Source organism: Oncorhynchus mykiss, chromosome 7, assembly GCF_057628025.1.
Source record: "Oncorhynchus mykiss isolate SJ-2025 chromosome 7, ASM5762802v1, whole genome shotgun sequence".
NCBI lineage: Eukaryota > Metazoa > Chordata > Actinopteri > Salmoniformes > Salmonidae > Oncorhynchus > Oncorhynchus mykiss.
This window is the reverse complement of record NC_143028.1, coordinates 42,857,840-42,873,597: the sequence shown is the minus strand read 5'-3', so window position 1 is coordinate 42,873,597 and position 15,758 is coordinate 42,857,840. Positions and strand designations below refer to the sequence as shown.

The window sequence follows — 15,758 nt, the reverse complement described above, 5'->3', positions numbered from 1 at the left end:
CTTTTGGACTGAACCATTGACACGTGGTTTGTTATCTAGACTGTAAACTCTCCTTCCAGACTCACATTAAGCATCTCCAATCCAAAATTAAATCTAGAATCGGCTTCCTATTTCGCAACAAAGCATCCTTCACTCATGCTGCCAAACATACCCTCGTAAAAAACTGACCATCCTACTGATCCTAGACGTCAGGCGATGTAATTTACAAAATAGCCCCCAACACTCTACTCAGCAAATTGGATGTAGTCTATCACAGTGCCATCCGTTTTGTCAAAGCCCCATATTCTACCCACCACTGCGACCTGTATGCTCTCGTTGGCTGGCCCTCACTACATATCTGTCGCCAAACCCACTGGCTCCAGGTTATCTATAAGTCTGTTTGGTAAAGCACCGCCTTATCTCAGCTCACTCATCACCATAGCAACACCCACCCGTAGCACACGCTCCAGCAGGTATATTTCACTGGACATCCCCAAAGCCAACACCTACTTTGGCCGCCTTTCATTCAAGTTCTCTGCTGCCAATGACTGGAACGAATTGCAAAAGTCAGTGAAGCTGGAGACTTATATCTCCCTCACTAACTATAAGCATCAGCTGTCAGAGCAGCTTACCGATCACTGCACCTGTACAGCACATCTGTAAATAGCCCACCCAACTACCTTATCCCCATATTGTTATTTTTATGCTCATTTGCACCCCAGTATCTCTACTTGCACATTCATCATCTGCACATCTATCACTCCAGTGTTAATGATAAATTGTAATTATTTCACCTCTATGGACAATTTTTTTTTTTTTTTATTATTTTTTTTTTTTATTTATTTTTTTTTACTTGCTATATTGTATTTACTTTGCCACCATGGCCTTTTTTGCCTTTACCTCCCTTATCTTACCTCATTTGCTCACATTGTATATAGACTTTGTTTTCTTTTGTTCTACTGTATTATTGACTGTATGTTTGTTTCACTCCATGTGTAACTCTGTGTTGTTGTACCTGTCGAACTGCTTTGCTTTATCTTGGCCAGGTCGCAGTTGTAAATGAGAACTTGTTCTCAACTTGCCTACCTGGTTAAATAAAGGTGAAATAAAAAAATAATGTATTGCCTTACCTCCCTACATTTGCACAGACTGTATATAGATTTTACTATTGTGTTATTGACTGTACATTTGTCTATCCCATGTGTAACTCTGTGTTGTTTTTGTCGCACTGCTTTGCTTCATCTTGGCCAGGTCACAGTTGTAAATGAGAACTTGTTCTCGACTGGCCTACCTGGTTAAACAAAGGTCAAATAAATAAAAATGAAAATAAAATCTACGGAGCTAAAGGTCCACACAAAGATCCTGAACCCCACAAGTCACTAACATTACCAGGAGAAGGTGGTATATAGTTCTTGTGACAACAACTATTTCTGCTAACAGTTAGCGCTCCTTCCAACAGCTCTTTACAGTACGTCACCCACTATAGAGGGGACGACCAACAATAAATGGAAAATATTGTATTGTACCACATATGTACCTTGGGTGGCTTGGTTGAATGGGCTAGCAGTGGATGTCATGTTGTAGGTGGTTTGAGGGATATAGGGCCATACCTTGTGTTGTGTGTGTGAAGGGAAGAGGAGATAAAGAGAAATGATGTGGCTCATCCACACTACCTGTATTCTATCAGCACACCACAGACCTGTGTCCTGTGTGGAGAGAAGAAAGGCTCTCGAGGACAAGAGAGACGGAGTGAGTCTGAGGGAAAATGGCATCCTGCTTATCAAAACGCCTGAAATCGTAATCCCTTTCCCTGGGTTTGGACATACTTATGAAAGCAGAGCTGCCTGACTTGGAGAGAAGCATGACGAGGTGTCTGAGGTTCTGTAGAGCAGAGCACACACCAGACAGGCTGTTTAATCCAAGATCCCACTGAGCAAAAACTGGTTGAACCAACGTTGTTTCCACGTCATTTAAACAAACAAAAATCTATGTGATGATGTGCCCAGTGGGATATTACTATAATTGTCAGATATTTTCAAACGTCACTTGATTGGGGTTACATGTCATTCTGCACAAACGACTTCTAAAGTTGTGGGTTAACAGTCAGTAAAGTGCTGATAGTTGAAGGCATCTGGTTAAGTTCTATGAAACACATCTTGCCTAGCTCCCGGTCAGATAAAATCATGTGAATAAGTGTAATACTGATATTATCTAGCGACATCGAACAAAGTATAAATGCAGGAGAAGCCCAACCACCTGTTTATCAACAGCCGGACCGCAAAGACAAAACAATCACATATTGAAAGAATGGGAGGGAAGTGAAAAGTTAACTCAAGTAAGCAAAAAAAGGAGAGATCAAATCCCATGTTTTTCTCATAGTAAGGCAGAGGGTTCAGATTCCTTGAAAATACATGTGAAACAAAGTTTGGACATCAAAACAAGTCCATTCCGTTTGAAAGTGGATAGAAGTATGTGTTGCGGTTCACAAAGCACAAGCTTCAATTAAAGATGCACTTATCCACAGAACTGATACTACACTAGTGTTGCTGTCACCTTGAAGACCACGTTTTCAATGGATCATGTCCCTCCTGAACCTCCATGCAGTATACTTTTATTAGCTGCCTTGACTCCATTCCTTCAGACAGAATCAAAAGCATCCCAAAACAACATTGCTATTCATATTAAATTGCCATTGTACGTTTGCTTGACACATTGAGCCATAACAGAAAACACAAATATGCACTCTACAAAACCCACCGTGCCCTTCTCACCCCTGCTGTGGTGGATGGTGATGAGCGAGGGGTGAAACTCATCACGGATGTCTTTTTGAATATGTACCGACAGCGACTTTAAAAGCCACTATCCTGAAGAAACTGCAGTTCAAATCAATTTATTTTGTGGTCTGCCGCTGCTCCTGCCCACGTTCCTAGGTGTCTGTTCTAGCTCTTAGGCCGAAGTGATGGTTTACACTGCGATGCACAATTACCAGAATATCCCTTTTCATGGCCTTTCTGGCCACAGCAGGAATCTACATGGAATGAGCGCTATGCCTTTTTAGGCTCCCTGCCATAATCTCTCCAACTCCTCCCCTACAGAGACAATCAGCTCCATTGCATGTGCTATTTCACTCTGTTAAACTTCATGGCAGCCAATAGATTTATGTGATGATAAACAATAAAAGGTATTTTGTGTTACCATAAACCAATAAAAGCCTGTTTAACATATAGGGAAATGGAAGCATGGCCAGCTGAGACTGGATAATGGCAGCTAGAAGAGTGCTGTACTCACAAATTGACCACAACTTAGCCCAAAAGGATTGTATTTGAAAATAACATCACTTCATACCTTGATTACATTTAGACACGGTGACATCTCTATTTGTATTTGTGGGAATACTTGGGAACAGATTTCCTAAATATATATATATTTAGGAAATCTGTTCCCAAGTATTCCCAAGTATATATATATATATATATTTTGTTTTTTTTTTTTTTTTTTTTTTTTTTTTGCTGAATTCCTGGTGATTTTATGGACTTTTTTGACCAAACACTAAAATCCTTACAAAAACTGTCCCTCTGTTGCAGATCCCTGCATTAAGGCCACAGATGTGAAAAGGCAAGGAGGTGGGTGGCTAACAAGAAACAATTTGCATTTGTGCCATTAGGCAATGGTCTAAGATCTACCCACACACCCTCCAAACAGTCAATATGACAAATACTGTCGAACAGCTTTTCCTTCCCACCACCTTAAAGACTGGATGAATGGTGTGGGATAAGAACATGGAAATGGCTGAGGTTCACTGCCCAGCTAACAGCATAGAACCCATTGTCAGGTTGCACCTGGCTGGTTGCTAAAACAGTATTCTGTGACGCTGGGCCGATTGCTCAGTGTCTTCCTCTCACAGGATGCAGTGGCTTTAGAACTTAAATTGTCCAGCAACCTTACCACTGTAGCACCTCAGCCCCTCCCTCCTCTCTGCCTCACCATTAAAGTATTAGATGACGGTTGGTTCTGGGTTACACACACAGTATTGTTAGTATTAAAGTCTTCTTCCTTTTCTCCATGTTGCATTGTGTTGTGGAGAAAACAAACCCTCAGTCAGGCCAGATGCAGCACATTAATCATAGCAAGAGGACTTAGCAAGATCCTCCAGACAATATTCCTCAGAGTGGCCAGTAGGACAGCACGACTCAAAGATTTATTTTCACAGAGCAAACTGAGTGAGAGGGTACAGAGGTAATATTGTATCGAAGCAATGGATGCTGTACAATAAAGACCAAATCCAAATGATCTAGCACTGGAATGGTGGATGATTTCTGCTGAAACTTGAAGGTGCAGGCAGCAGTGTTTCTCTCTCAGAAACACACACACACACACACACACACACACACACACACACACACACACACATACATACATACATACATACATACAATGTCGTACAACCTGTCCAAATGCATCAGATTCTGTCAACATTGTTTTTGGCGAGGGTCACTGAGGACACCTCAGCCAATTTCCAGGTGCCTTCAACCCTAAGCCTCCAGGCAAAGTAGCTCCCTATTGACTTAATGTGTCCTTCTAAATAACCTCCGCAATAATTAAATTGCTTTCGTTTAAAGCTGGTGACATGTCCCAACAACCATTAAAACAAGAGCTCCATTTCATCCTAGCAAATAACCTAAACTTTGCCTGCAGAAAAGATAAGTGTCTGGGGAGTGTCGGGCTCATCTTTCTCTAGTGTTAAATCACTGAGAAGAGTCATAGGGGATAACATGCTGACTAGACCGCTCTGAACCAACTATATTAATTTGGGGACAGGTCCAAAAGCATTAAACATTTATGGCAATTTAGCTAGCTAGCTTGCTGTTGCTTGCTAATTTGTCCTGGGATTTAAACATTGGGTTGGTATTTTACCTGAAATGCACAAGGTCCTCTACTCCGACAATTAATCCACAGATAAAAGGGAACTTCTTCGATGAGGTTTAACGGCAGTTGGAATCCAATATATGTTGCATTACCGCCACCTACTAGACTTGAAAAAACAAATACCCTACCATCTAACACTACACTCACAATTTTAAAAAATTAATTGCACCTCCCTTCTCCACTATTTAAATCTATTTAGTCCTACCTCAGGCCAACAACCTGAAAGGACGGGACATCACCACTTAAGACACCCTGTAACTCTTCTGACGTCAAGTCTCGCACACCCAAATACCTCTCTGCAGCTGCCACCACAACCTCAATTTTCTGCAACTTAGGTTCGATCCCTGCAGTAGTTGATAATCATTGCTATAAATGCAAAAAAATCTAATTTACTGAAACATGTATCACTTGTTGACATATCCCTCTGTACCGGTACAGATCTACTACTCCTCTCAGGATCCCTCCCCCTTGACCCATCTTCCTCTACTTTCTTCACTACCTCAGCATATGACAACTTCTGCACTACTCTAACCCTGGAAACCTCAACCTGCCTCTCTCTTACAGGACGATCCCTGATCCCCAGCCCCATGGGCACCTCTACAATTAACACATATCACTACTTTCCCCAATGCTACACATTCCTTTGTCTCATGCCCTTCTACACACTTCTCACACCTAGGAACCTCCCTCCTAAACACTGCTGCCACATGCCCATAAGCTTGACACCTGTAACAACGTAATGTATTCAGCACAAAAGTTTGTGTAGGATAACTTAGATATCCTAACATCACTTTGTCGGGCAAAAACTCAACATCAAAACTCGAAATTCAGACAACTCCTCGTCTGTTTCACCACTCTCGATACCCTGTCTGTGTTACACCAAACAACGAGCATCACAAACACCGGGAATCTTCCCCTTCAGTTGGTCAACTTTTACATTTACTGCTACCCCAGTAATCACTCCTTTCAATGCCGCCCTTTTCTTGACAGCGAAACAATTCACATTTCTTGCCCCCATTCATTTAACGCAGAGAACCTTCTCCCTCTGTCCAGCAGAAACACAATTATCACAAGACCACTTCTGGTTACCCTCACTGATTCCACAGTATCCAACACTGTTTTCACCCACCCCGAAACCACAAATGGATCAGCCAAAAGGCAAGGGTCCACTTTTACAAAAACTTCACTCCTACCCTAACAGGCTCATCTTTATCCTGACCATCGGTGCAAGCCTCGGGATCCGACAACTTCACCACACCTACCACCTCCAATACTTCGACCTGATTCACTTCCATTTCTCCTCACTCTGCTTACACTTTCTACCATTCTTCTTTAACAAACCATCTCCCTTTTTTCCACCATTTTTAACCAACTCAAGCTCACCGTCTTCCTCCCTCTCTCTCACACCTCCTCGTGCTCTCTTTTTCCCTCCATTCCTCCTCCATATTCCAAGTATACGTCTCCTTATGATAATGCTGCACTTCTCTTGCTTTCTCAAGGGACGCCATTTAACCGTCTGTCACAATCTCCGTACAATCAGCACGAACCCCTTGGGATGTAGCGCTCAACAGTGCATCCCACTTATAAAGCAGCTGCTTCGTCTTGATGATATTCTTTATCAAAAGCTACCACGATGCTTTCCATTTCCATTTCCATGTAACGCTAGCTACTGCGCAGGTCACGGCCAGATAAAAGGGTAAACTGAGTTTGTTTCTAGTAATCTCTCCTCCTTCAGGCTTCTTCTTCTTCTTTGGACTTTATATGGCGGTTGGCAACCAACTTTAAGGTGCATTACCACCACCAACTGGCCTGGAGTGTGGACTTCAGTTAATCTTTCAATCACCCACGTGGGTATATGCTCCTAAAAACCAATGACAAAATGGGAGAGGCAGGACTTGCAGCGCGTCAAGCATCACAAATAGAACCAAGTTCTATTTTAGCGCCTGGCTACGCAGACACTTGTTGACACACGCGAGCAGTGTGGGTGCAACGATTGAATAATAAGTATGTGTACACCAACGCAAGTGGTGTGGTCAGCATGTAAGGTCAGTTTTAGGAGTTAAAACCCTGCCCTGCTGAGTTCCCAAAGTTATTAATGTACTACACCTAACCAGGATGTTTTCATTTAATCAATATCAAATTTACAATTCTAAGATGAATACGCAATACAAGCAACTAGAATGGTCAATTAACAAGAATAGGAAAATAACCTGCCAGTGAGGTTTGTTTTTGGAATATTAGAAGCGACTTAAAGACAAAAAGATGAGCCATTCTGAAAAAGATTCAGCATAATTTCACATTTTTGGAGAGGAACCTCACAAAAGATGTGATGAGCTGAAAATAAACAGAGCACATGAAAGGAGAATTGAATTCCTCTGAAAAATAAAGAGAATAAAATGAAAAATGTATTACATTGAAAACAGGTAATACAATAAAAGCTGGGAGTTTCCAGGAGTAAACACACACAGCAGGAGATAGATGGGTGATTTAAATGAGCCTGCTTTGGTAAGTCTGATGCTTAAGTGATCATTTAGAAAAGGATAAATTCAATGTTTTCAATGTGAACACTCTTTTATGTTCGCTTGGAAATTCTGTTCATGTGATAAGAATGAATAGATTTGATTATTGCAACCATCTTATCAAAATCAGAAACAGTTATCTTTAGGGCCAGGACGATACCAGTATCGAGATATTTTTTCCATGACAAAAATGAAAACACGAAGCAAACTCTTTGGTCCTTTAAAAACCTACTGTATGTTAAAAATGGTGTGCTATATCTTGGAATATAAATAGATGTGACTCTAGATGACAAAATAATGATTTATGTTTGCAACATTACAGCTGTTTTCCTAAATAAGTTAAATCTGCTTTATGATTTGTGATTTTCCTAACGAGTATTGCGATGCTGGTATAGGCCCGTCCCTAGTTATCATGCAGACTCAAACCACATATTGTACATTCCAACCAACTTTAGCTGCATCAACACATGTATGCTTGTTCTGCGTGTTTCACCAGAGCTGCATGTTATACCAGTGTACCTTCTTATGTCATGATGGAATGCTGCATATATGTGAACACACACACACACACACACACACACACACACACACACACACACACACACTGGTTGGGATCTACTGTAGCTCTGGAGAAGAGGGGGACAAACAGTCAATAAATGAGATCCAGCGCCACCACAACCACAGTGCTTACCTTTGAGAATGTTCTGGCCTTGCAGTAGATCCCTAGAGACAAAGACTGTGTAGAAGCTCTCGGAAAAGCCTGGTCTGCATGGGGGTTTAGGTGGTTGGTCTGCCTTGGTCGCCTAGAGAGAAAACAATAATGCAATAATAATGCCTATAATGCCTATAAGCATTGGAGAATTGACTTGTTTCCAGAGGGTCGCAGGCTGATCTTACAGGTGTTGAGACTGATATTGAACCTTCGGATAGATTAGAGACTGGTAGGGTTGGGCGGTATACCGTATCCCTGGGTATTTCAAGATTTTCCAATCCTGTCAATACCATATATTTTTTTTATAAATTTCAATATTTGTACTTCTTAAATAAATACCTGCCGTCAACTTGTGCATTAGATAATAGATAAAGCAGATCGCGTTCATCATCTAGGCCAGCGATGACGCCTCTTATTGAGTAACTCAAATTGAAGGCAGACCGGGGTACTGCACGCTGCCATTAGCAACTAAATTATCCTTATAACTTCTTCTGTGAGCGATTTTAAAATAATCGGTTCAAGGACATACATCTGGTGTATTAGGAACAATTATCGTCACCATGATTGTCTTTGAAACATTTTCTTATTTACACGAATATTGACATTTTTCCATTCCCTATAATTTGGGATGCCTGCAGTACCGCGGGCAGCCTTGAACTTCCGAAGCTTCAATCGTTCTCCCTTGGCTTCATGAGATGAGTAACCCCTGCAGCGCAATTTATTTGAGGTGATCAAGTAGTGAAATTCACTCATGTTTGCCAGATATATATTTTATAACAATTACGTTAACTATCTAAGATGTGCCAAAAAAAATCTCTCCAGCTGGGTTTTGTTAACTTGCTAACGTTAGCTAAGTGGCTAATGTTAGCTTGCTAGATCAAGCTTCTTGGTAACAGCAGCAGAGTCAATCACCTCCTGGATTAAAATACCTGATGTCTAATATTTGTTTTGTGCGTTCTGCAAACTGTATTTTGAGATACTTGCATAACGTTGAGCTGGGTTGTCTGTTTTAGAAATAAATGTTTGAATGCTCTTGTTAGCATTTACCTAGCATCCGCGATGGAGATTCCTTAGTACTTGTTAGAATTTTGTAAGTGAGGTTTAAAAAAATAACCCTTGTGACCCTTGTCGGTAATACAGTATATCCCGGGATGGCACAGTATGTAGGTATAGCAATCTGGATACCGCCCAACTGGTGTTGCTGATCTGCTTCAGTCCATAACTTGCTGTTTAAATGCCGACATTTGCAAGTGAATCATCAATACCAGATACACCAGCGGATTCATTAGACACCTTTTTAATTTTTTATTTTATTTTGTCCATTGTAAACTACCTTAAACCTTAATGGATTTATGGGAAGGGGAGAGGGGAAGAGTAGGCCTAATCCATGTGTATATATTTGAAGATGATGGAGAACATAAATATGCATATTAGATCATAGACCTACTAAGGTCATGTGCATAGTCAATGCAGTAAGCGTATAGTAAAGAGAGACAACCTATACAAAATGTGTAATTTATTGTTACAATTATCAGTATTGTGTCTGCAGTTTTCTACTCTTATCAGTCTTCACTCTCTACTTTGCTGCAGCAAAGGTGCTATCCAGGAGACAAATTTATATCTTTCAGGCATGAGTAGGCTATAAAAAAAACTGGCCGTCATTTTAGATAAGTTTTAAAATGTAAATGCAATCACATTATAAGAATAGTGCATTTGATATTATATCGAGAGAGAGGCTATAATATGCTATAACGAGCAATGGGCTAGGGCTGATCTAATCAAAATAAATTACAGTCCATATTGTAAACGGCAATGAAGTTCGTAGCCTCGTATAGCCTATATAATTTATGAAACGAAAGGCTTCGGCATCCTCTGCAATTGATTTAACAAACTAGTAGACTACTGCAGTTCATTCAGTAGACTAAAGTAACCTAAATTCGGTTTTTTTAAAGGCGCTCAAAATTCACAGCCGATTGGTTTATTCAGGCAACTGTCATTTAATACGGATGTATCTTTTCGTGACCAAACCCGAAATGACTGCTGTCTACAAAATAATTTTGAACAATCGTTTGAAAGTATCGTGACATTATACGTAATTGAAACGCATTATGTTCCCTATTGCCAAAATTCTACTGCAAGGAAAAGTCACTCATCGTCACAATTCAGCACCACATGCACTGCAAAGCTCGTGTATGCCAAACGGGCACAGCAGTGCAGTAGACTACTTCTAACGTATTTCGAAAATAAATAAATATCTCACCCAAGATGTGTCCACAACTAAGGTGCACGTCAGTATAAGAACGGAGCCTAAATTCATCTTTGCCAGAGCGCTGTAAAATCAAGGGACAGAGATTGGCCCGACTCGCCTTCTTCGAATAAATTGTATAATTCCCGGAGCTCTCTTCTTGGATGCAGTTCTGAGCGCAATAAGAAGCTCTGTGAGAAATTGTCCCGACTTCTCTAGAGCAAAACTGCCGCTGAGGAGAGCGATGCCGATGCTGCTCTGTACGAAGGAGCAGCTCGCTTATTGGTTGGAAACGTCACCACAACCCATCCTACCCGAACAGAATGCACCGTAGTCTAATGTGACTGTAAAACAGGTATCAACTAGATTCAGCCGCGGGACCATTTTTTTTCTTGAGTGGTGGAACATAATTACAAATCATTTGTGGACTGCAAATTGACCGCAAGAAGCCCAAACATATATAATATTTGACTAGAACATAAACATTCCAAACCTTGCTTACATTTTCTTAAATGATTTGTATATGATCACGTGTTTCTCTACTACGCATGGGAATCATTTTTTTTGCTCAGAAAAAGGGGGGGGCAAATAAAACCATGCCCACGGGCTGACAGTTGGGGAGCACTTTACATTTTCTCCTCTGATGTATTATAACTTATACATGTGTACAAGGAAGACACGTCAACGAGAAATAGGCCTACCGTGTAATTATAGAATAGAGTAGCCCATAAGGATATGTATTAATTATTTTCTTTATGGAGTAATATTCTTGCTTGACACTTCTTGGTTTGAGTGAATCCATCAACCCTTATTCTTATGTGTCCATGACCACGTGGGAGTCTATTTCACACCACAGTTACCTGATCTTCTCTTGATATAGGGTGAAATAGAGTGAGACCCGCATTTATAAACAATTTTGTCATGACATTGTTTATTTTTTACAGCTAGACCAAACCACTGCAGTTGGCTATAGAATTGAACATTGAAATAATAATAATCATATTATCATAGTCTCAAAACAACAGTATGGGTCAGCATGAAGACAAAGCTTAGGCTACCATTTGACCTTTTTGCAAGTTCTGAAATGTTTGGTTAGAATGGGCCAGCATATGAATAATAGGCTACTGGAATTTGCCAAATCAAAGCCAATTTTATTTATTACATGTGCAGAATACGCTGTTTGGGGTTTTAGGCTGGGTTTCTGTACAGCACTTTGTGGCATCAGCTGATGTAAGAAGGGCTATATAAATACATTTGGTCTAGACTCTGGTGTAGACTTTACAGTGAAACGCTTGCTTACAAACCTTTCCCAAAGATGCAGAGTTTAAAAATAATAAGAAATGTAATAGTAACTAACACACAAGGAATAAAATAAAATACACAAGAACGGAGCTATATACAGGGAGAACTAATACCAGATCAATGTGCAGAGGTACGAGGTATTTGAGGTAGATATGTACATGAAGGCAGGGTAAAGTGACTAGGCATCCGGATATATAATAATAATAATAATAATAATAGAGTAAAATAAAGAACAGCGTACCAGCAGCAAATGATGTGTGCGTGTGTGTGTGTGCGTATGTATAGTGCATTCAGAAAGTATTCAGGTGTGGCACATGAAGTAGCAGATTAAACAGCATGATCATTACACAGGTGCACCTTGTGCTGGGAACAATAAAAGGCAGTTTTGTGACACAATACAATGCCACAGATGTCTGCAGGAATGTCCACCAGAGCTGTTGCCAGATAATTGAATGTTACTTTTTCTACCATAAGCCGCCTCCAATGTCGTTTTTGAGAATTTGGCAGTACGTCCAACCGGCCTCACAACCGCAGACCACGTGTTACCACGCCAGCCCAGGACCTCCACATCTAGCTTCTTCACCTGCGGGATTTTCTGAGACCAGCCACCCGGACAGCTGATGAAACTGTGGGTTTCCACGTCCGAATAATTTCTGCACAAACTGTCAGAAACCGTCTCAGGGAAGTTCATCTGCGTGCTCATTGTCTCACCAGGGTCTTGACCTGACTAGCTCAGAGTCAAAACCAACTTCAGTGGGCAAATGTTCACCTTCGTTGGCCACTGGCACGATGGAGAAGTGTGCTCTTCACGGATGAATCACGGTTTCAACAGTACCGGGCAGATGGCAGACAGAGTGTATAGCGTCGTGTGGGCGAGCGGTTTACTGATGTCAACGTTGTGAACAGAGTGCCCCATGGTGGCGGTGAGGATATGGTATGGGCAGGCATAAGCTACGCACAACAAATGCAATTGCATTTTATCGATGGCAGTTTCTACAGACCGGTTTTCTGATCCACGCCCCTACCTTTTTTGTGACCAACAAATGTACATCAGTATTCCATAGATTAGGGCCTAATGAATTTATTTCACTTGACTGATTTCCTTATATGAACTGTAACACAGTAAAGTCTTTGAAATTGTTGCATGTTGCCTTTTATATTTTTGTTCAATGTAGTGTTTGAATGTGTGAGGGATTTGTGTGTGTGTGAGTGTGTACTGTATTATGGTGTGTATATAAAGTCTAGTGAGTGTGCGTAGAGTCAGTGCAGATAGTTTGGGTACCATTCATTGACCATTTAGCATTGTTGGCTATTTAGCAGTTTTATGGCTCGGGGTAGAAGCTGTCTTGGAGTCTGTTGGTCAGTGAGCCAATGCTCCGATACCGTTTGCTGGACGGCAGCAGAGTGAACAGTCTATGGTTTGGGTGGCTGGAGTCTTTGGCAATTTTTCAAGCCTTCCTCTGACACCACCTGATATAGAGTTTCTGGATGGCAGGGAGCTCGGCCCCAGTGCAGTGGTGGTGCGTGGGTAAAATCACCGGGCAAGCCAAGCAAAGGAAAAAAAGCCATATGACAACCTATGTGTCGTGATAATTGCATTGTTTGCTTTATAACCTGTTAGTTCATATGTCCGGTGGAGTCCACAAAGCATATAGCATGTAACAAACAGTTACATGACCTACAGCATGGTCAGTCACATTAATGTTTCCGTCATTTTTGAACTACTAAACAACTATTGATTTAGAACACCGGAGAGTTACTGCAAATCAAAAAGAAAACAGGAGCTGCCTCCACTATTCCAGAACCATTTCAACTTCAACATTTCAACATCATCAAATCACCTATTCTTAATCTAAGAGGGTGACAAATTAAAGATTCCAAAAAACGATTTAGTCCCGTTAACATAAGCTAAATATCATGTGGCGGTCTAAAGTACTGATTTGTGTGTGTGTGTGTGTGTGTCGGTGTGTGTGTGTGCGCGCGCGCGTATGTGCACGTGTAAGTAAAAAAAAAACGACATGTTGACTCATGCTAATTGTAGAGAAACGCAAATGCCATCCTCCTCTCTTTCATGTTGCCGAAACGGTCTATGACTCTGTCATACAGTACACACTTTCAGTTTTTGTTGTCCTAGGCTACCTGGCTTAAATACTTGCTCGCTAGCCTAACTTCCTTCCATGGGAAATGATTAGCCAGCTAGTTAACATTAGCATACTACATGTTGAACTTCCATCCTCTCAGGCCAGAGGCACAATGTATGACTTTATGGTTGGATCAGAATCGCAGTTATAATCATTGGCCAGTATGGAGAATTAAATAAAACCACAAGTCCAAATCCCTATCTCCATCCATGGCTAATTTAGGAAAAGGCCAATTTTAGCTAGCTAGCTACCGGAGGAAAACAACACAACGAGATGCAACAATTCACGTTTTTTGGACTATGCTAAGCCCTTATTGATGTGGACGCCAATGAACATCCCATTTGATGTGGATGGGGGCGTGCTCTTTCTTCTATAATCCACGATCAACTCCTTGTTCTTACTAACGTTGAGGGAGAGGCTGTTGTCCTCTCACCATACTGCTAAGTCTCTGACTTCCTCCCTGAACTCTGACCCACCACCGTCGTGTCGTCAGAACTTGATGATGGTGTTCGAGTCATGTGCGGCCACGCAGTCGTATTTATGCTGCAGTAGTTTATGTGTCGGGGGGCTAGGGTCAGTTTGTTATATCTGGAGTACTTCTCCTGTCTTATCCGGTGTCCTGTGTGAATTTAAGTATGCTCTCTCTAATTCTCTCTTTCTCTCTTTCTTTCTCTCTCTCGGAGGACCTGAGCCCTAGGACCATGCCTCAGAACTACCTGGCATGATGACTCCTTGCTGTCCCCAGTCCACCTGGCTGTGCTGCTGCTCCAGTTTCAACTGTTCTGCCTTATTATTATTGGACCATGCTGGTCATTTATAAACATTTGAACATCTTGGCCATGTTCTGTTATAATCTCCACCCGGCACAGCCAGAAGAGGACTGGCCACCCCACATAGCCTGGTTCCTCTCTAGGTTTCTTCCTAGGTTTTGGCCTTTCTAGGGAGTTTTTCCTTCCTTCTTCTACACCTGCATTGCTTGCTGTTTGGGGTTTTAGGCTGGGTTTCTGTACAGCACTTTGAGATATCAGCTGATGTACGAAGGGCTATATAAATACATTTGATTTGATAGTATAGGAGGGTACACACCGCTGACCGTCCCCCGTGTTGAGGGGCAGCGTGGCGGAGGTGTCGATGCCTACCCTCACCACCTGTGGCCGACCTGTCAGGAAGTCTAGGATGCAGTTGCAGAGGGAGGGGTTTGTCCCAGGTTCCCTAGCTTGGAGATGATCTTGGTGACTATGGTTTTGAATTCTGAGCTGTAGTCTATGAACAGCATTCTCACAGTTATTTCCCCTCTTGCCGAGTAATCTGTAAACTGTATTTCCATATACATGCCAATTGACAAGGCTAATTCCATTTCTGTCAGAACTATTGAATCACAAATGGTTCATTCTCTCTATCTCTCTCTCTCTCTCTCTCTCTTTCTCTCCTCTCTCTGTAGCCTATACTGCTCTTCCTGATTGCTGTAGAGTAAGATGTTGATGCCAATTATAAACTGGGTGGTTCGAGCCTTGAATGCTGATTGGCTGACAGACGTGGAATATCAGATCATATACCACGGGTATGACAAAACAGTTATTTTTACTGCTCTAATTACATTGGTAACCAGTTTATAATAGCAATAAGGCACCTCGAGGGTTTGTGATATATGGCCAATATACCACGGCTAAAGGCTGTGCGCTCCGTGCTGCGTTGTGCATTATAACAGCCCTTCTTAGCCCTGGTATATTGGCCATATGCCACACCCCCTCGGACCTTATTGCTTAAATATAACACACCTGTACAATCTGTCTCAGAATTAACAACTAAGCTAAGAATTTAGATCTGTAAGAAATAGACAATGCTGCAGTCTATCCTTCATAGTGTCATTGAGGCTCATAACACTGTAACACTGGAGACTATAGAAGGTGTTGCTAAGTTGAGCCTTAGCTTGG

General features: G+C 41.5%; 1 protein-coding gene across 4 annotated transcripts in view; it reads right to left on the bottom strand.

Annotated features, from left to right (window-relative positions):
* The window catches only part of LOC110527925 (cadherin-4), a 241,103-nt gene extending 230,415 nt beyond the window's left edge, over positions 1–10,688 (bottom strand). For 2 of the 4 annotated variants that reach the window (XM_036983417.2, XM_036983418.2), the window contains exons 1-2: positions 10,397–10,688; positions 8,116–8,227 (exon numbers count right to left, since the gene is read on the bottom strand). In XM_036983417.2, coding sequence (XP_036839312.1) covers positions 8,116–8,227; positions 10,397–10,453 — 169 coding nt within the window. In that variant the 5' untranslated portion in view covers positions 10,454–10,688. The remainder of the gene's footprint in view (positions 1–8,115; positions 8,228–10,396) is intronic. The other 2 variants (XM_021609553.3, XM_021609554.3) reach the window with 1 other exon arrangement.
* Positions 10,689–15,758: the final 5,070 nt, after the last annotated feature.